General features: G+C 46.4%; 1 protein-coding gene across 2 annotated transcripts in view; it reads right to left on the bottom strand.

The window, feature by feature from the left end:
- LOC137341262 (caskin-2-like) overlaps nucleotides 1–21,524 on the bottom strand; it is a 235,154-nt gene that overhangs the window by 9,353 nt on the left and 204,277 nt on the right. For both annotated transcript variants that reach the window (XM_068004363.1, XM_068004364.1), the window contains exons 15-19: nucleotides 15,878–15,972; nucleotides 7,697–7,807; nucleotides 6,652–6,753; nucleotides 4,739–4,877; nucleotides 1,720–4,107 (exon numbers count right to left, since the gene is read on the bottom strand). In XM_068004363.1, coding sequence (XP_067860464.1) covers nucleotides 1,720–4,107; nucleotides 4,739–4,877; nucleotides 6,652–6,753; nucleotides 7,697–7,807; nucleotides 15,878–15,972 — 2,835 coding nt within the window. The remainder of the gene's footprint in view (nucleotides 1–1,719; nucleotides 4,108–4,738; nucleotides 4,878–6,651; nucleotides 6,754–7,696; nucleotides 7,808–15,877; nucleotides 15,973–21,524) is intronic.

Below are 21,524 nucleotides of genomic sequence, written 5' to 3'. Positions count from 1 at the left end.
CCCCACCTTTAAAACCGTCTCAAAACCCATCTTTTTGGCCAAACTTTCGGCCACCTCTTCTAGCACTCCTTCCATGGCTCATAGTTTGTTCCTTTTTATATGTGATCCACCCCCCTCCCCACAAAGCACCTTGAGACTTTTTCTACATTAATGGTGTTGGGGCTGTTCTCCTCAAGGTGGGGCTGTCTTTAACCTGACCTGTCTCTTTCAGGCCACTGATCAGTGACTTCCTGTCGGGATGTGGTTTAAAATAGGCCGATCCTGAGGACAATCAGAAGGTAATTACTGAGGGACGTTTCTGTAGATTGCCAGCCTCTTGTAGATCCCTGGCTCCTGCCCTTGGGGAGAGGTCAGATTACTAGGGGTGATAGTAACCAGCAGGAAATGACGGGCGTTCTTTCTCTCTCAGTACTTTTGAACAGGAACGACCATATAGCAATCTGGAGAAGGAATTCAGCGAGCTCAGCACAGACTGAACCTGGGTAACTCCCTTGCATTTAAGGTATTTTCTCCCCATCCTTTTGCCTTGTGTCTCTGTGCACCGCACGCTACCTTGGGCTGACGGAAACTGCTCTCAGGACTTTGCAGTACTGCCCTGGAAGTGGATGCGAGCGACAGACAAGGCAGTCCAATGCCCCTCCCTTTCCCTACGTGGGGCAGCGCCTGGCCTGTGCTCAGATCCTGCCCACAGTGAAGTGACCGAGATAGGGAACTCAAGAGTGAGGAGCATCAAAGGTACAGACACACGTCCATCTACCCCGTGCTGCAACGCACTGGTGCTCGACACGTTACCCCACCACACTACCCGAGCATTATTGTGAAGCTCCTCAAGATGAGCTATTATTGCTGGGCAATGGGAAAACCCATTTCAGTGTCAAGCAACTCCCAGCTCAGATACAGTAGAGTCCTAATCAATATAAAGCTCACTCTAATGTGCCCCAGCCCTAACCACAGAGAGTAGCACATGTACCAATGTGACATTTCACCAGTTCCCATGCCAGGCATCCCATTTCTGAACGTGATTGCCAATTAGTCATGAATTAAGAGGCAGTTTTGTACTGAAACCAATACTCACTGCGAAATGGGCTAAGATTGTCCAAATCCATTTCAATTAAGGCCAACGTACTTTACATCTCATCCAGAAGGATCTGGGATCATCCTTTGCTGGTCCTCAATTCCCAATGTTGCAAGCGAATCTCCCGACTCTATTACAATGTTTACCAACAACACTGGGAGTTGGGAGCCAGCGCAGATCCTACTGGCTAGATCGGGAGAGTTGTCAGATATGAGGAGGGTCGTCCTCCTCTCCTAAAGGTTGGTGTACAGACCCACAGGGTCAGTACAACCCCCTCCTCCCTGATACTTCACCCAAGTAGCCCTCTTCATGTGTGAGTTCAAGCAATGAGTGTCAGCGGGCTATTGGACAGTGGATGGGCTCACAGCTCAGCCTGGCTTAACCCAACATGCACACATGTGCAGCAGGGGTCGCCTAAACCAGCGGCACTGAGGCCAATTGTTTTGCTCCAACCGCTGCTCTGGTTGAGATCAGCCGTCTGGTATCAGCCACGGAGCTCTCTGGTCTGTCATGGCTCAGTGCCATAGAGGTTGTCTACCTGCCAAGTCATTGGGGAGCAAAGTGGAGACTTTCATCCCATCACTATGGACTGGATTTGTATGGATTACCCACTCCCCATATTAGACTCTCAGCGATGCTGTTACCTGTGCCTGGTGCTCTGGTTGGAGAAAGCCTCGTAGAAATGGACACTGATCCCATCTGTTTGGGTGTTTGCTGGAGATACGCGAGGGCTGGTTTGGGAGAGAGCGGAGGTTTGAGTGTCTTTTTAGTCCCCTTCTCCAAGGACTGGATGCTTCGCTCAATCTCAGCAATCCTGAACTCAACGCAGGCGTCGTCGTCCAAATCACTTTTTACATGGGGACCAGCTTGAGGCCTGGAGTCCACCATGTGCACAGCCTGAGCCTCTGCGTATCGAGGTCCATGCATTAGCATGTGGTGCTGTGGTGCGGCACCTGAAGCCTGCTGAAGCTCCTTCTCTTTGGGCTTTGGCCTTCGTTTGACCGTGTCGGACTCTGTCAGGTTAAATTCAGGAACCTCTGACGGTTTGGGAGCAGTGCCCGTCACATCGGTGCTCCCGTTGCCCAGTTGCGCGTTGGAGCCCTGCCTTTCCTTGTCACCCTCTCCAGACGTCCCGGCTCCACCGGTGGTGGCCATGGTGCAGCTACCCGTGACTGTGGCATCCACGTTTGCATCCCCTTTGATGACGTTGTTTGGCTTTGGCCGCTGTTTTATGGTTAAATTCCCCTCCTCGGCAAAAGGGATGCACTCGCTGGAGCTGTTCTGAGAGGATGAGGAGGCCTCAAGGTCTCCTTTGCCAACTTTGGGCTCGTCCTCAGCATCAGACTTTGCCTCTTCTGCATCAGGCTTGAAGGCTTCAACGATCGCCGCAGTCTCCAAACTGACTCCCGGCTCACTGAACGTACGGCGCCGGCTGGCGGTCTCTCTCGCTTTCTCAACCGCTGCTTTCGCTAGCGCCGAGCTAGCTCCAAAATGTTCGGGGCTCTTGGGAATAATCTCCTGGTTGTCCCTCCTCATATCGGGAGCCTCCCTCTTCTCCGGTTTCAAAGGTTTCAACGAGACCAAAGGCCTGGCCTGGCCTCCAGGGGAGCTCGACATTTCCAACATGGCAGCAATGCTCCTCACGCTTCCAGTGCCATTGGTCGCCTTGCCTCCGCTGGGTTCCTGTTGCCCGGGCAACCCGTCTACCAGGTCAGGAGCGTCGTGGGGGTCGGCGATCGAATCGCTGGGTCTTTCTTTCTCGGGCTCCTGCCCCATGGAGCTGGACACGGAGCTCAGGCGCTTGGGCGGCGGGGGTGGTGGCCCTTTCCTCTTGCCCCGGATCGCCAACGACTGGCTGCGGTTGACATTTCTGTCCGCCGGCGACTGGCCCTTCGAGGCATGGTTGCGTCCTGGGCGCCGTGCGAGGGTGGCGTACGAGCTCACGGCCCCGGCGACCACGTCTTCCTCTTCAGGCTCGCCGTCCGACATGGCGTAGCGGTTCAGGCTCTGCGACCGTTTCTTGGGCCTGAAAACGTCTCCGTTCAGCTCCTTGCCCTGCACCGGATAGCGGGCAATTGGCACAGCGCCTGGCAACGGGACAGGGTTCAGGTGGGGACTGTCCTCGGGCCCATCTCCGTTAACAATGGCGCAATGAGAATGTAGGTAGACAAAGCCCTTGTTGGCCGGTGAGTAGGACATCGGCTTTGGCGTTTGCGGCAACTGCTGGTAAATATCAGCTGGGGTCTTGGGTCGTTCCAGCGTTGAGGGGAAGGGAACAGGTTTCCCTTTGATGGGCATCTGTGGGTACACAAAGGCTTGGACAGTCTTCCCTTTACTTGGAGTATGAGGTGGGGTGAAGTTTGGCGATGGTGGAAGTGGATATTGAGAATGCAGTATCTTTATTGGGTTTGATACCGGAGCACCCTTCTGTAGCACAGGCCTTTGGTAATGGTCGCGCCCATCTGGGACATTTCTTTCCTTACTCTGACTACTCCCGGCACTGTGCCCTAAACCGTTGCCATTTTCCTGGCTTGGCCCAACAATGAGAATTGGTGCAGTATCTCTAGAGTAGGGAAGCAAGGTAGTTCTCCCACTGCTCCCACTGCTGCTGCTGCTGCTCCCGTCTCCGCTGCCGAGGCTCTCTTGGGACTTGCTGTCCGTCTTGGTCCCTCCGAGAACGTTCTCCTGGGAGTGGCCAGATCCTCGGGATCGGATGCCAATGCTCTCCTGACTGCGGGAGATGGCCCCAACCTGTTTCATCACCAGGTTCTCCTGGCAGTTGTAGCAAGGGTTGGACATGGCGGATTGCAGCTCGTAGCTCAGCTCGCTGTCCTGGAAGGTGAGCATCTTTGGGGTTTGAGGAGATTGGCTTTCTCCGTTCTCGCCTTGAGGAGGCTCTATGGTGACAATCTCCAGTGCGTTAGGCGCCTTGCGCCTGAGTGTCGCTGTCTTGGCCTCCACCTCCGCCTGATTTATAGCCTTCTGCACGTCCAGAAGCTTCTTCACAGCAATCATCATCTTCTTCTGATGTCCTGCAAAAACAAAGGAAGTCACTCAAACGCAAGACTCTGATGATTTTGTTCCCCCTCCAATTTACTTCCCCCCTCCTTTCCTAAAGGTGCTGATTAAAACTGGGCAATGGCCCCTCAGACACCAGTCATCCTCTGGTACCTCACCCAGGTGACCACTCCTTATGCGGCAGGTGGCTATTTGACCATGGGGAGCATCAGAGATGATCCTCATCCTGTCCTCACCCAACATCAGTGCACGCGCACTTTACAGGAGGAACCCCGGTGTTAGAAATTGAACAGCCTGGTGGTGAAAGATAGAATACTAGAGCTTAGTCTTCAGTTGCTTCCAAGCCTTTATTCACAGAGCTCCACATTACACCCACCCCACCATCTAGATCAGCTCTCTTATAAATGGATACAAGAGTTCTCAATTGATACCCACCACCTGAATACAATTAACACTAATTGATATAAATCACATGGACACAATTAACACCTGGCTGATTTTACCCTTCCTCGCCAGGGGGAAGAGGGCACCAAGGGTATTATCGCTTTCAAATTGCCCCCTCAGCTGAGATCAATTAACAGCACAAAGCAAGGTTCGAACTTTTGAGTGCAGGCAACAGCGGGATAGTTTGGGGGTCTCTCTTACCCAGTTGTGTAATCCCAATTTCTTGCAGATCCTCCCAGGTGATCTCACTTATGAAGTTGATGCTGTCGTACCCATTATCCACCAGTTTCTTGTGGTACTGAGGCAGGCCGATTGCACTGAGCCACTCAAACAGATCCACCTACAAAATACAGTCGGCAAAAGTTTAGCGTGAAATAGTTACGAGGGTTCACCATAATGGTTCATTCAGTAGAAAGCTCTTCTCCCCTGTATTCTCCCCTCTTCCGGGGGCACAGCGGCACGGGTGCCCTTTGGTACCTTGCCCATGGTGGCCATTCTTTATATGTGAGCCCAGCTGCCAAGTGTCGGCAGGCTATTTGACCACTGGGGGCATCACAGCTGAGCCTGAACTTACCCTCAGCCATCATGCACCTTCCAGCAGGTGTCACCGGACAGCGCTCAGGAAACGGGTACCCAGGCTGATTTGCCCCTGCACAGCCCAAACACTCGTGGGCATATTACAGCTCCTTTGTCTGTCAGCCATAAGGCTCCTACATGGAATGGGTTTGTGCAGTCTCAAACCCAGTCCCTAGTGGACATCAGCCCATGAGTGCAGAATTGACACAACCCTGGCTGAGATCAGCTAACGGAGGGTTAAATCGGGACCTTACTGCTCCATGTGGCTTTAGTTCCACACTGCAGCACTGGAGAACGGATTCCACACATGAGCACAGTAGGATGTGGATCAAACTCTTTTTGAGAGGAGGTTTTCGGGGTCTGGGTGGTACAGTAGGTTAGACACTACCCATTCACACTCTGGGACCTGGGCTCAAACCAGTCCAGAAAGAGGGGATCTAGGGTTGCAAAGTCCTACGTGAGATGAGTTTGTGCAATCTCAACCCAGTTCCCAGTAGGTATGAGCCCATAAGTGCAAAACTGCCTCTAGTTTGGCACGAATTAGAACACAAGGTAGAAATGGAAAATTCTCACACATATGCAGTGGGAGATGTGAGGGTGGGAGATGTGAGGGTGGGAGAAGTGAGGGTGGGGGCGGTTTGCTGGGCAGTGTAGCGGGAGCTGTACTCTGCATCTAACCCACATAATAACAACGATTGCAAAAGTGATTCATTGAAGGTGAAGTGATTTTGGATGTCCTGAGAAATGTGATAAGATGCTATATAAACACAAGTTATTATTAGTAACCCATACTGGACCTGGCCTGGGAGTGTTTGATGGGACAGCGTAGAGGGAGCTTTACTCTGTATCTAACCCGTGCTGTACCTGCCCTGGGAGTGTTTGATGGGATAGTGTAGAGGGAGTTTTACTCTGTATCTAACCCGTGCTGTACCTGCCCTGGGAGTGTTTGATGGGACAGTGTAGAGGGAGCTTTACTCTGTATCTAACCCGTGCTGTACCTGCCCTGGGAGTGTTTGATGCTGACACTGGATGCCCTGAAATGGAAGTGTCCATTTCCCTTTCCTTTATTGAACACAAAATTCAGAAAAATGAAATGACATTTTACATCTCAGGAATGAATTTCAGCCAATCACAATGGATATTCTTATCTTGTGGTTTAAAAAATACAACTGGTCCATCTGGAGTCACTCGTGCGTTTACAGGAAACCTACTCTAGTACAGACACAGAAGTAAAAGTCAGGAACATATTGTCTCATAAACAGCCAGTAACTGGTTATAAAGACATTGAGGATCACATGAACATGAACAGGCAGCTACAGTCATCCTTTCTGGGAGACACGGAGGGGTGTCACTGAGCTAGTCACATTGAGTGCCTGGTACTGACTACAGAAGCAGTGCGAGTGGGTGAGCGAGCTACTCCCGGTTCAATGGAACACTCCAATCTCAGACAGCGGAGCTACAGTATCACTTTATCATTTAGTGAAACTGTCAAAACAAGAACGATGCAAGCTGCACGCGGTGGTGATCAGGTTACTCACCGGTTTGTAGTCGGGGAGCCATTCTGGAATGCTCAGTTTGCCGATCTCGGTCGAAATCTTCTTTCTGTGGCCGGGTTTCGTCACTCCGATTGCCGTCAGGTCCTGTACACAGGGTCATGCCAGTTCTTAGTATTGATAACATCGGGCAGAGGGACCACCCCAGTCGTGGCTGCCACCCACCGCGCCACAGGGTCGGAAAGATCTCGGTTCCACACCCCATGGTTTCCAATCATGGCGGAGAGACACGGAGAGCAGGCCACGGCAGGGAGTGCCATCCCAGGGCATACATTCCCACACTTTCAAACACCCAATGGGATTGACAGGGACCCAAGGAGCAGGTTGCCAGCCTGGGATGGTGCCTAGCGCAGGGAGAACACATGGTCGCAGCTTACTCTCCGATAGGTGATCCTTCTCTTCCTTCCAGCCTCCAACCTCTCCCTCTCCTTCTCTTTCGGTCTATCCCTCCTTTTCTCATCTTTGCTCATTCAATGGTCCTCTAAGCTTTCCTCTCATTCCTCCTCTGAAGCTACAAATACTCTATCCCACATGCTTTTCCTCTTCTCTCCATCTTTACTTTGTCGCAATCAATACGCATTGCACCGTCTCCTACTCAAACTCATTCTTTCTCAGGAACTGAGGAATTCTTCACCTCCCCCAATCCACCCTTCCTCCTACAATCTTCAGCTTATTCAAAATCCAAAAGCTCAAGTGGCCATGACTTCTTGACTTTACCTCATCTTCTTAGTCATTTTCCAAAGAGAATTGGATATGTATTCAAAAAGGAAATGGGGAATGAGCAAGGGAGCGAGAACTAATTGGTTAAGCTCTTTCAAAGAGTCGGCACAGGCAAGATGGGCCGAATGACCTCCTTCTGTGCGATATGATTCTCTCCTGTTCTTCTCAACCTTGCCGGTGCTCAGCGCTATGGGCCTTGGTCCTTCACCACAGGCTCCTCAGTGAAAACATGGGCGAGAAAGCCTTGAATTGTGAGCCTCGCCAAACAGTGAGCAGCAGAGTGGTGTAGTCAACAGCCTTAGGTACTCACCTCGGGAGTCATGCGGCTGATTGTCGGCACATCGTAACCAGCATTGATGAAGTTGGCTGTGTAATGCTGAAGCTGGAATTCACTCAGCCAGTTAAAGATAGCTTCAGCATCCTACAGGAAGAGAGACAGGGAGTGCAAACAGAATGGGGTCATCGCATCTGATACAAACACTCGCAGTGACATCCATAAAACTATTTATTAGTACAAAACGGTAGAGTTCAACTGACAAGAGGCGGCGAATCTGCTTAAATGGAAACGGCTGACATTTAATGACAAATTCTTCTCCGACTGATTGTCTCTCACTGACTCACATGAGACTCATGTGAGTCAGTGAACACAGAGAACATAGTTCTGGGCGAAACAACTTTGCACAAAAGGTCTACAGTTTGGGGTAAATTTCCAAGTCATGGTTGGAGATGAGGATATCTCGCTCTTGCTGGTGAGTATTGGAAGATGGGGGAGGGGTGCGTTGCTCACGGTTTTCCGATACAGACTGCCGACGGGTTGGGAGGGGGGCATACATTGTGTTGAGTTAGCTGATGCCAGCCAAGGCGCCAATGGTGGCACTCGAACATGGCTCAGCGTCCCTGAGCTAGGCAAAGAAAGATCAGTCAGGCGATCTTCAAGTGCCGTTCAGTGACTTGTGACGGAGAGTGCGTGCTTGCTGATATGAGGTGAGGACAGGGTCAGGCTCGGCTGTGGTGCCCCCAATATACGAATAGCTTGCTGACACTCATCATCTAGGCTCGCGCAGGAAGAATGGTTACTTAAGAGTGTCACTGGAAGGCTGCCAGTACCTATGGATCCAAACCCCAGCAACAGTCGGTGCCTCCAGTAACAAAGAGGAGAAAATCAGAGAGGGAGAACGGTGTTTTTCTGAGCCTATATATTGCATTCAAGATGACACAGGATTGTGGGTAAGCCTCAATAATCTGCTTTTTTTGGGCTCTTTCCTTGGAGTTTCTCTTCAAGTCTATGCACATGGTGGATTATTTACCGAGAGATGGCCTGCAGAATTATAATAAAGGACAGGCTGCGTTTGGGTTTGAAGTGGTCTCTAAGACCTTCAGGGCTCTCGAGCATTTATTCACAAAATGCAATGTAGACACACACATAGGCAAGAATGTGCACAGGATAGTGTGTGTACATACAAGTGCATGTAAAGGCGAGTGTGGGTACATAACAAGTTCAAAAAAGGGGAGAGGGATAAACCCGGCAATTACAGGCCAGTCAGCGTAACGTCGGTGGTTGGGAAACTTTTAGAGACAATAATCCGGGACAAAATTAATTGGCATTTGGAAAAGTATGGGCTAATTAATGAAAGTCAGCATGGATTTGTTAAAGGAAAATCATGTTTGACTAAATTGATTGAGTTCTTTGATGAAGTAATGGAGAGGGTTGATGAGAGTAGTGTGGTTGATGTTGTGCATATGGACTTTTTTTTTTATTCGTTCATGGGATGTGGGCATCGCTGACGAGGCCGGCATTTATTGCCCAACCCTAATTGCCCTTGAGAAGGTGGTGGTGAGCCGCCTTCTTGAACCGCTGCAGTCCGTGTGGTAAAGGTTCTCCCACAGTGCTGTTAGGAAGGGAGTTCCAGGATTTTGACCCAGCGACGATGAAGGAACGGCGATATATTTCCAAGTCGGGATGGTGTGTGACTTGGAGGGGAACGTGCGGGTGGTGTTGTTCCCATGTGCCTGCTGCCCTTGTCCTTCTAGGTGGTAGAGGTCAGGGGTTTGGGAGATGCTGTCGAAGAAGCCTTGGCAAGTTGCTGCAGTGCATCCTGTGGATGGTACACACTGCAGCCACAGTGCACCGATGGTGAAGGGAGTGAATGTTTAGGGTGGTGGATGGGGTGCCAATCAAGCGGGCTGCTTTGTCCTGGATGGTGTCGAGCTTCTTGAGTGTTGTTGGAGCTGCACTCATCCAGGCAAGTGGAAAGTATTCCATCACACTCCTGACTTGTGCCTTGTAGGTGGTGGAAAGGCTTTGGGGAGTCAGGAGGTGAGTTACTTGCCGCAGAATATCCAGCCTCTGGTCTGCTCTTGTAGCCACAGTATTTATATGGCTGGTCCAGTTAAGTTTCTGGTCAATGGTGACTTTCAAAAGGCATTTGATAAAGTAGCACATAATAGACTTGTTAGCAAAATTAAAGCGCATGGGGTTAAAGGGACAGTGGCAGTGTGGATACAAAACTGACTAGGGGACAGAAAGCAGAGACTAGTGGTGAACGGTTATTTTTCAGACTGGAGGAAAGTTTACAGTGGTGTTCCCCAGGGGTCAGTATTAGGACCACTGCTCTTTTTGATGTATATTAATGACCTGGTCTGGGGTATAGAGGGTATAATTTCAAAGTTTGCAGATGACACGAAACTCAGAAATGTAGTAAACACTGTGGAGGATAGTTACAGACGTCAGGAGGGCATAGACAGACTGGTAAAATGGGCAGATGAAATTTAATGCAGAGAAGTGTGAAGTGATGCATTTCGGTAGGAAGAATGAGGAGAGGCAAAATAAACTAAATGGTACAATTGTAAAGGGGGTGCAGGAACAGGGAGACCTGGGGGTGCACATACACAAATCTTTGAAGTTGGCAGGACACGTTGAGAAGGCTGTTAAAAAAGCAAATAGGATCCTGGGCTTTATTAATAAAGGCATAGAGTACAAAGGAAGGAAGTTATGCTAAACCTTTATAAAACACTGGTTAAGCCTCAACTGGTGTATTGTGTCCAATTCTGGGCACCATACTTTAGGAAGGATGCCAAGGCCTTAGAGAGGGTGCAGAAGAGATTTACTAGAACAGTGCCAGTGATGAGGGACTTCAGTTACATGGAGAGACTGGAGAAGCTGGGATTGTTCTCCTTAGAACAGAGAAGAATAAAGGGAGATTTGATAGAGGTGTTCAAAATCATGAAGGGTTTTGTCAGAGTAAATAAGGAGAAACTGTTTCCAGTGGCAGGAGGGTCGGTAACCAGAGGACACAGATTTAAGGTGATCGGCAAAAGAGCCAGTGGCGACATGAGGAAATTTTTTTTACGCAGCAAATTGTAATGATCCGGAATGTACTGTCTGAAAGGGCGGTGGATTCAATAGTAACTTTCAAAAGGGAATTGGAGAAATATTTGAAAGGAAAAAATTTATAGGGCTATGGGGAAAGAGCAGGGGAGTGGGACTAATTGGATAGCTCTACTAAAGAGCCGTCACAGGCACCCTGGACTGAATGACCTTCTGTGCTGTACCTACTATGATACTATGAAGTACAAGTGCATGTAAAGGCGAGTGTGTTTACATACAAGTGCAGGTAAAGGCGAGTGTGGATATATATAGTTGTATGTGTGTGTGTAGATATATATATCTCTGTATGTGTGTATAGATATATCTGTGTGTCTGCATGTGTATACATGTGTTGTGAGTCACACCAAACCAGTGTATTTCCGTGCTTTACATTTCCACATGGAGGCCCCCCCTCTCTCTGACTGCACTTGCTCGGTCTCAGGCCAGCTCAGAGTAGATGAGGCGGGGTCCCCAATCCCACAGTTGTTTCAGAATCTGACTCTCGGCCATTCCATACATTCCTGCACAAGGACCAGACCAGAGGCAGACGCCAGGGAAGCTCCCCTGTTCCCAGTGGAAGAAATTCTTTACGTTTTTCCCCAGGCCACATGAGCCTACCCCAGCATTCCATGGAGAGGGGAAGGTCAAACCAATCAGACAGGCTCAAGCTTCAATCGATACAGGGCTCTGGGCACTAGTAGCCTCCAATAGGTGGTTAATGTTGAATTGACTGATTAAATCCCCTCTTAACAAACAAGATTTGCTTTTTTTTTCTTCTTTACATAGAATTCACAACACAGGTACAGGCCATTCGGCCCAACTGGTCTATGTTGGTGTTTATGCTCCACACGAGCCTCCTCCCAGCTTACTTCATCTAACCCTATCAGCATATCCTTCTATTCCTTTCTCCCTCATGTACTTATCTGGCTTCCCCTTAAATGAACCTATGCTATTCACCTCAACTACTCCTTGTGGTAGCGAGTTCCACATTCCAACCACTCTTGAGTAAAGAAGTTTCTCCTGAATTCCTTAACTGGATTTATTAATGACTATTTCATTTTTATGGCCCCAAGTTCTCGTCACCCCCACAAGTGGAAACGTTTTCTCTACGACTACCCTATCGAACTCATTCATAATTTTAGAGACCTCCACCAATGGACACCTCCGTCTTCTCTTTTCTAGAGAAAAGAGCCCCAGCCTGTTCAGTCTCTCCTGATAGTTTTAACCATTTCAGTTCTGGTATCATCCTTGTAAATTTTTTTTGCACTTTCTCCAGTGCTTCTATATCCACTTTGTAATATAGAAACCAGAACTGTTCACAGTACTCTAAGTGTAGTCTAAACAAGGTTCAAGGTAAGTTTAACATAACTTCTCTGCCTTTCAATTCTAGCCCTCCAGAAATGAACCCCAGTGCTTGGTTTGCATTTTTTATGGCCTGACTAACCTGCGTTGCTACTTTTAGTGATTTGTGTACCTGTACCCCCAGATCCCTCTGCTCCTCTACCCCATTTAGACCCTTATTTTCCAAGGAATATGTGGCCTTCTTATTCCTCCTACGAAAATGCTCCACTTTACACTTATCTATATTGCAATTCATTTGCCATTTTGAAAGTTTGTTAACATCTTTGTATAGTTTCTGTTGGCAGCTCAACCGCCTTCATTCTTTTTAGTTAAGCCTAGTGACTCACACATGAATAGGATCACAGGAACAGGAGTAGGCCATTCAGCCCCTCCAGGCTGTTCCACCATTCAATTAGATCAAGGCTGATCTGTATCTTAACTCCATCTACCCGCCTTGGGATGTTGAGGATAGGTTTTCCAGCAGGACTGGGTTGCATCACTGCATGCCGGTAGCAGAGGGTGAGGGAAGGGAGTGCGGGGGTGAGGAGGGGGAGGCTGACATCCTTCAATATCACAAAGTTGGCTCATTATAATAATTTGTTGTACGCCATGTGTGCAGCAAGGGCAACTAAGGCGGGGGGGGGGGGGGGCGGGGAGGATAGGGAGGGGTGGAAAGCCCACGAGTCTGCAGCACTTAAGCAGCTGCAACTGAAATTTAAAGGGATGCAGCGAGATGGCCGCATATGGGGATAAAAATAGTCCGACCCCCTTTACAGGCTCAAAATGCGTTTTTTAAAAATAAACAGGCGGCCCTAACAACGTGGCAGATGCAAAACAAATGTGTCCAATGAGGAGGCGCAAAAAGCTATTGTTGGCAAGCGGCAGAGTGTCGTTTCACGCGGAACCCGTGTTTGAAGGCTGCCGATAAAGGACATGCTGCTGCTAACGGCAGGCGCAAGGAGGGTCTTAGAATCATACAATAGAATAGAATCTTATAGCACAGAAGGAGGCCATTCAGCCTGTCGTCCCTGTGCCAGCTCTTTGAAAGAGCTGTCCAATTTAGCCCTACACCCCTAGCTTTTTCCCTATAAACTAGTCCTCTTCAAGTACATGTCCAATTGTCTTTTGAAAGTTCCTATGGAATCTGCTTCCACCATTTCAGGTAGTGTGTTCCAGATCTTAACAATCCTCTGTGTGAAAACATTTCTCCTAATTTTCCCTCTCGTTCTTTTGCCAATTATTTAAATCTGTGACCTCTGGTTACCGACCCACTTGCCCGAGGAAACAGTTTCTCCCTATTTGTTCTATCAAAACCCTATATTATTTTGAATACCTCTATTAGGGTTTCCCTTTAACCTTCTCTGCTCTAAGGAGAACAATCCCAGCTTCTCCATTCTCTCCATATAACTGAAGCCCTTCATCCCTGCCATCATCCTGATTAACCTCCTCCGTACCCTCTCCAAGGCCTTGACATCCTTCCTAAAGAGTGGTGCCCAGAATTGTACACAATACTCCAGCTGAGGCCTAACCAGTGATTTGTAAAGGTTTAGCGTGACTTCCTTGTTTTTGTATTCAATGCCCCTATTTACAAAACCAAGAATCCCATATGCTTTCTTAACCGCCTTTTCACCTTGCCCTGTCACCTTCAAAGATTTGTGAATTTGCATCCCCACGTCCCTCTGCTCTTGCACACCCTCAAAATAGTACCATTTAGATTATATTGTCTTTCCATGTTCTTCCTCTCAAAGTGCATCACTTCACACTCATCCACATTATATTGCATCACTAGTCTGTCTATGTCCTCCTGAAGTCTGCTACTATCCTCTATTTGCTACGTTGTCAAGTTTTGAATCATCCACAAGCTTTGAAATTGTACTCCCTATACCCAAGTCTAGGTCACTTATATATAACAAGAAAAGCAATGGTCCTAATACCGACCCCTGGGGAACCCCACTGCATAATTCTCTCCAGTCAGAAAAACATCTGTTCACTACTACTCTCTGCCTCCTATCCCTTAGTCAATTACTTACCCAAGTTACCACCGTCCCTTTAATCCCAAATGCTTCTATTTTCCAAATAAGTCTGTTATGTGGCACTCTATCAAATGCCTGTTTGGTTTGCAGGATGCCCTCACCACAGCATGTGGAAAGATCCCTAATAAGAACAGCAGAGTCTTCGCCATTGCTCCAACCCGAAGCTGATTTATTTCCACTTTGTTTAAAGGGATATAAAAACAAGCAAGTCCTAACAAAAAGAAATACCATAAACATTGCAACAAAAAGGCCTGTTGCATTTTAAGAGCTCCTTCAGAGTTGGAGCTTCCCTTGCGCTCATTCAAAACACTGCAAAACGGGGATAAGCTTACATTTAAATATTTTTAGATGAAATGTAGGACCTTAATGAGGCTAAAGCACAGGCACCTCAGCACACAAAATGGGGCACAGTAGTAAATGGGAGCAGAGCCGGTTCTCCCAATTCTGCGATGGACACAGCACTGCAAAATCTACCCTATAATCGCTATTGGAGGGTAAACCCTCCTTAAAACAGAGTAGGGTAGATTTTCCTTTGCTACCTTAGATCGCAAACTACCATGGTGAGAATTGAACTCACGTCCTCTGGATTAGTAGTCCAGGCCTCTGGATTACTAATCCAGTAACATAATCACTACCCTACCGTATCCATCCATCTGGCAGAACCCCAGACCCAGACCCCTGGCTGAACCTTGCATCTAAACATTGGGCAGTAAATGTGAATACAGCTGAAGCCCTGAGAGGCTGAGACTTTCTGGCTACTGATGGAGATCAGCAGCCCGTAAGCCCCACTGGCTCCAATCTTCTTTGGGAGGGGAGGGGCCCGGTTCAAAAAAAATAAAGCTTATTTGCCTTGGCCTCTTCAGCCTGCCCCAAGACCCCGGCCATCTCTCCGGTTAGCAGGGATCCTGGGGGCAGGCTATTGTACCAGGTTCTGCCCATGGGAAATCCTGGGGGCAAGGGGGCAGAGATTTGAAGTAACAACTTTCCGCCCCATTTACTTCAGCCCAGTGTCTGGGAAATGCCAATTCTCCTAGTATATATTCATTGAGACTCATCACCAATACCCATTAATACTCATCACCAATACCCATTAATACTCATCACCAATACCCATTAATACTCATCACCAATACCCGTTAATACTCATCACCAATACCCATTAATACTCATCATCAATACCTATTAATATTCATCACCAATACCCATTAATACTCATCACCAATACCCGTTAATACTCATCACCAATACCCATTAATACTCATCACCAATACCCATTAATACTCATCACCAATACCCGTTAATACTCATCACCAATACCCATTAATACTCATCACCAATACCCGTTAATACTCATCACCAATACCCATTAATACTCATCATCAATACCTATTAATATTCATCACCAATACCCATTAATACTCATCACCAATACCCGTTAATACTCATCACCAATACCTATTAATATTCATCACCAATACCCATTAATACTCATCACCAATACCCATTAATACTCATCACCAATACCCATTAATATTCATCACCAATACCCGTTAATACTCATCACCAATACCCATTAATATTCATCACCAATACCTATTAATATTCATCACCAATACCCATTAATACTCATCACCAATACCCATTAATACTCATCACCAATACCCATTAATACTCATCACCAATACCCATTAATACTCATCACTGTGTTGTAGAGGTTAGTCCACACTGCAAACTTTGCCTATTACCGTACCTTGCCTTCCAGGAGCTGATCAGGGTGTATAAACTGTTGCGAGTATCCCTGTTCTCCAGACTTACAGCTCGAGAAGCTCTGACGTCTCGACATCCCTGTAAACAAAGCGGAAATAAATCAGCGTGGAGCAATGGCTGAGACTCTGGGGTTTGATTCCAGTCCAGACTGATGGAATTAAAGTCTCTTCCCTTTCTGATAGGCTTTCAAATGAAATAAACTTGGTAATCTCAACCCAATTCTTACTTGCACAAGTCCAAAGCACAAAATTCTTCATAATATGGCACAAACTGGAATCATATGGGAAATTTCAAAAAAGTCCTAGAGACAGCAGAGGAAATGAAATGTTGCATTTATAAAGTAGGAGGCACTCTTCAGCGGTTCCGATTAAGGTACCTTGTAAATTATATCAACCCGTACTTTACCTGCCCTGGGAGTGATTGATGGGACAGTGTAGAGGGAGCTTTACTCTGTATCTAACCCGTGCTGTACCTGCCCTGGCAGTGATTGATGGGACAGTGTAGAGGGAGCTTTACTCTGTATCTAACCCGTGCTGTACCTGCCCTGGGAGTGTTTGATGGGACAGTGTAGAGGGAGCTTTACTCTGTATCTAACCCGTGCTGTACCTGCCCTGGGAGTGTTTGACGGGACAGTGTAGAGGGAGCTTTACTCTGTATCTAACCCGTGCTGTACCTGCTCTGGCAGTGATTGATACTGATGATGGCCTTTTCTGAAATGTTCTTTTCCCAGAAATAACCCTGATTGAGGAATAGGAACAAAATCACTAAAGAAAAATCTAAATTAAATTAGGAAAGCAATTGGATGTATTTCTCTCCATACTGGGTTGTGTGATCTGTTTATGCTGGAGCTGTGCTACAGTACGAACCACGCAGTAACAAAACACAGGCTTCAGGCAGATATTGGGATGTCGAGGCTGCTGTGCTGAGCTGTGCCAGTGCAGTTCCGCTGCATTGCATCACAGACTGGCAGTACCTGGGCTTGCAGTTAAGATTCCACATGCAGTAAGAAAAAAAGACTTGCATTTATTTAGTGCCTTTTACGACCTTAGGATGTCCCAAACTGCTTTACAGCCAATGAAGTGTTGTAATGTAGGAAACGTGGCAGCCAATTTGCGCACAGCAAGGTCCCACAAACAGCAATGTGATAATGACCAGATAATCTGTTTTAGTGATGTTGGTTGAGGGATAAATATTGGCCAGGACACCTGTTGAACTCATAGAGCACAGAATGAGGCCATTCAGCCTGTCATACCTGTGCCAGCTCCTTGAAAGAGCTAGCCAATTGTTCCCATTCCCCTGCCTTTTCCCCATAGCCCTGCAAATTTTTCCACTTCAAGTATTTATCCAATTCACTTTTTGAAAGTTACCATTGAATCTGTTTCCACCACCCTTTCAGGATTATATTCCAGATCGTAACAATTTGCTATATAAAACAATTTCTCATAAGAACATAAGAAATAGGAGCAGGAGTAGGCCATATGGCCCCTCGCACCTGCTCCGCCATTCATAACATCATGGCTGATCTTCGACCTCAACTCCACTTTCCCGCCCGATCCCCATATTCCTTAATTCCCCTAAAGTCCAAAAATCTATCCATCTCAGTGTTGAATATATTCAATGACTCAGCATCCACAGCCCTCTGGGGTAGAGAATTCCAAAGATTCACAGCCCTCTGAGTGAAGAAATTCCTCCTCATCTCAGTCTTAAATGGCCGCCCTGTTATCCTGCGACTATGCCCCCTAGTTCTTGACTCTCCCGCCAGGAGAAACAACTTCTCAGCATCTACTCTGTCAAGCTGCCTCAGAATCTTTTATGTTTCAATGAGATCACCTCTCAATCTTCTAAGCTCCAGATAATATAGGCCCATTCCACTCAAACTCTCCTCATAGGACAACCCTCTCATCCCAGGAATTAATCTAGTGAACCTTTGTTGCAGCGTCTCCAAGGCAAGTATATCCTTTCTTAGATAAGGAGACCAAAACTGTACACATTACTCCAGGTGAGGTCTCACTAAAGCCCTGTACAACTGTAGTAACCCCCTTGCAATAAAGGCCAACATGCCATTTGCTTTCTTGCCATGCTGTACCTGCATACTAACTTTTTGTGTTTCTTGTACGAGGACACCCAAGTTTCTGAACACCGACATTTCATAGTCTCTCTCCATTTAAAAAATATTCTGTTTTTCTGTTCTTCCTACCAAAGTGTATAACCTCACATTTCCCCACATTATACTCCATCTGCCACCTTCTTGCCCACTCACTTAACCTGTCGACATCCCATTGCAGACTCCTTGTGTCCTCCTCACAGCTTACTTTCCCACCTAGTTTAGTATCGTCAGCAAATTCGGATATATTACACTCGGTCGCTTCATCTAAGTCATTAATATAGATTGTAAATAGCTGAGGCCCAAGCACCGATCCTTGCGGCACCCCACTAGTTACAGCCTGCCAACCTGAAAATGACCCGTTTATCCCTACTCTCTGATTTCTGTCCTTTAACCAATCCTCTATCCATGCTAATATATTACCCCCAACCCCATGAGCCCTTATCTTGTGTAACAACCTTTTATGTGGCACATTATCGAATGCCTTTTGAAAATCCAAATATACTACATCCACTGGTTCCCCTTTATCTACCCTGCTAGTTACATCCTCAAAAAACTCTAATAAATTTGTCAAACACGATTTCCCTTTCATAAAACCATGTTGACTCTGCCTAATCATATTATGATTTTCTAAATGCCCTGTGACCACTTCCTTAATAATGGATTCCAGCATTTTCCCGACAACCGAATGTCAGGCTAACTGTTTTCTCTCTCCCTCCCTTCTTGAATAGCAGGGTAACATTTGCTGCCTTCCAGTCAACTGGGAACGTTCCAGAATCTAGAGAATTTTGGAAGATCATATCCAATGCATCCACTATCTCTGCAGCCACCTCTTTTAGAACCCTAGGATGTAGGCCATCAGGTCCAGGGGATTTATCGGCTCTTAGTCCCATTAGTTTGTCCAATACTTTTTCTCTAGTGATATTAATTGTTTTAAGTTCCTCACTCTCATTTATCCCTTGGTTCCCCACTATTTCTGGTATGCTTTTTGTTTCTTCTACTGTGAAGACAGATACAAAATAACTGTTTAACGCATCTGCCATTTCCTGATTCCCCATTATAATTTCTCCTGTCTCAGCCTCTAAGGGACCAATGTTTACTTTTGCTACTCTCTTCTTTTTACATACTTGTCGAAGCTCTTACAATCCGTTTTTATATTTCTTGCTAGTTTACTTTCATATTCTATTTTCTCCCTTTTTATCAATTTTTTGGTCATCCTTTGTTGGTTTCTAAAACTCTCCCAATCCTCAGGACTATTACTCTTCTTGGCAAAATTATGGCCTCTTCTTTTAATCGAATATTCTCCTTAACTTCTCTGGTTAGCCATGGGTGGATCACTTTTCCCGTGGAGTTTTTATTTCTCAATGGAATGTATATTTGTTGAGAATATTGAAATATTTCTTTAAATGTTTGCCATTGCTTTTCAACCGTCAAACCCTTTAATTTAATTTCCCAATCTTCCTTTGACACCTTGCTCCTCATACCTATGTAATTGGCTTTATTTAAGTTTAAGGCTCTAGTTTCTGACTTAAGTATGTTACTTTCAAACAGAATTGTGAAATTCTATCATATTATGATCACTCTTCCCCAGAGGTTCTTTTACTGTGCGATTACTAATTAACTCTATCTCATTACATAGTACAAGATCTAAAATAGCCTGTTCCCTGGTTGATTCTATGATGTATTGATCTAGGAAACCATCTCGAATACATTCCATGAACTCATCTTCCAAATTACCTCTCCCAATTTGATTTGCCCAGTCTATATGCGGATTAAAGTCCCCCATGATGATTGCATTACCTTTGTTACAAGCTCCCATTATTTCATGATTAATACTCTGTCCAATGGTATTGCTACGATTAGGGGGCCTGTAAACTACTCCCACCATTGTTTTCAGCCCCATGTTATTTCTAATTTCCACCCATATTGATTCTACTTCCTGATCTTCTGAGCCAAGATCCTTTCTCACCACTGTCCTTATGTCATCCTTTATTATTAGAGTCACACCCCCTCCTTTCCATTCTGCCTGTCTTTTCTAAACGTCATGTACCCTGGAATATTTAGTTCCTAATCTTGGTCATTTTGCAACCATGTCTCTGTAATGGCTATTAGATCAAACCCATTTATCTCTATTTGTGCAACTAATTCATCTATCTTGTTACGAATGCTCCGTGTATTCAGATAAAGAGCCTTCAATTTTGACTTTTTACCATTTTTTCCTGCTTTGACCTTATTGTTGCACTATTATTGGTAAACTCTGTCCCTTCCTGCCACACTCTGCTTATCTTTACCCAAATTACTGCACTGTTCTACTGTCTTAACTTTTCTCATTAGATTTCTAAGTTTCCCCTTCCCCCCACTTTTAGTTTAAAGTCCTATCTACAGCCCTAGTTATTCGATTTGCCAGGACCCAGTCCCAGCCCGGTTTAAGTGGAGCCCATCCCAGTGGACCAGCTTCCTCTTTGGTGCCCCATGAATCGAAACCCCTGTCTCCCACACCACTCTTTGAGCCACACATTTAACTCTCTGATTTGTGTGTCCCTATGCCAATTTGCACGTGACTCAGAGATTATTACCTTTGAGATTCTGCTTATTAATTTAGACCCCAGCTCCTCAAACTGTCTCAGCAGAACCTCATTCTTAGTTCTACCTATGTTGTTGGTTCCTACATGGACCACGACAACTGGATCCTCCCCTCATGCTCCAAGTTCTTTTCCAGCCGCGAGGAGATATCCTTAACCCTGGCACCAGGCAGGCAACACAGCCTTCGGGACTCTCAGTTCTTTTGCCAATTACCTTAAATCTGTGTCCTTTGGTTGCCGAACTTTCTGCCACTGGAAACAATTTCTCCTTATTTACTTTGTCAAAACCCTTCATGATTTTGAACACCTCAATCAATTCTCCCCTTAACCTTCTCTGTTCTAAGAAGAACAACCCCAGTTTTCCAGTCTATTCACATAACTGAAGTCCCTCATCCCTGGCACCATTTTAGTAAATCTCTTCTGCACCCTCTCTAAGGCCTTGACGTCCTTCCTAAAGTGTGGTGCCCAGAATCGGACGCAATACTCCAGATTTAGCATAACTTGCTTTTGTATTCTACTTCTCTGTTTATAAAACCAAACATCAAGCATGCTTTTTTAACAGACTTCTCAACTTGTCCTGCTAACTTCAAAGATTTGTGTGAGTACACCCCCGGGTGTCTCTGTTCCTGCACCCCCTTTAAAATTGTATTATTTAGTTTATATTGCCTTTCCTCATTCTTCCTACCAAAATGCATCACTTTGTACTTCCCTGCGTTAAACTGCATCTGCCATGCGTCTGCCCATTTCACCAGTCTGTTTATGTCCTCCTGCAGTCTGTTGCTATCCTCCTTACTGTTTACTACATTTCCAAGTTTTGTGCCATCTGCAAACTTTGAAATTATGCCCTGTATACACAAGTGCAGGTCATTAATATAAATCAAAAAGAGCAGTGGTCCCAAGACCGACCCCTGGGGGACACCACTGTAAACTTCCCTCCAGTCTGA

Source organism: Heptranchias perlo, chromosome 23 (genome assembly GCF_035084215.1).
Source record: "Heptranchias perlo isolate sHepPer1 chromosome 23, sHepPer1.hap1, whole genome shotgun sequence".
NCBI classification, from domain to species: domain Eukaryota; kingdom Metazoa; phylum Chordata; class Chondrichthyes; order Hexanchiformes; family Hexanchidae; genus Heptranchias; species Heptranchias perlo.
The sequence above is the reverse complement of the archived record's forward strand: the minus strand, read 5'-3'. Positions and strand labels throughout refer to the sequence as shown.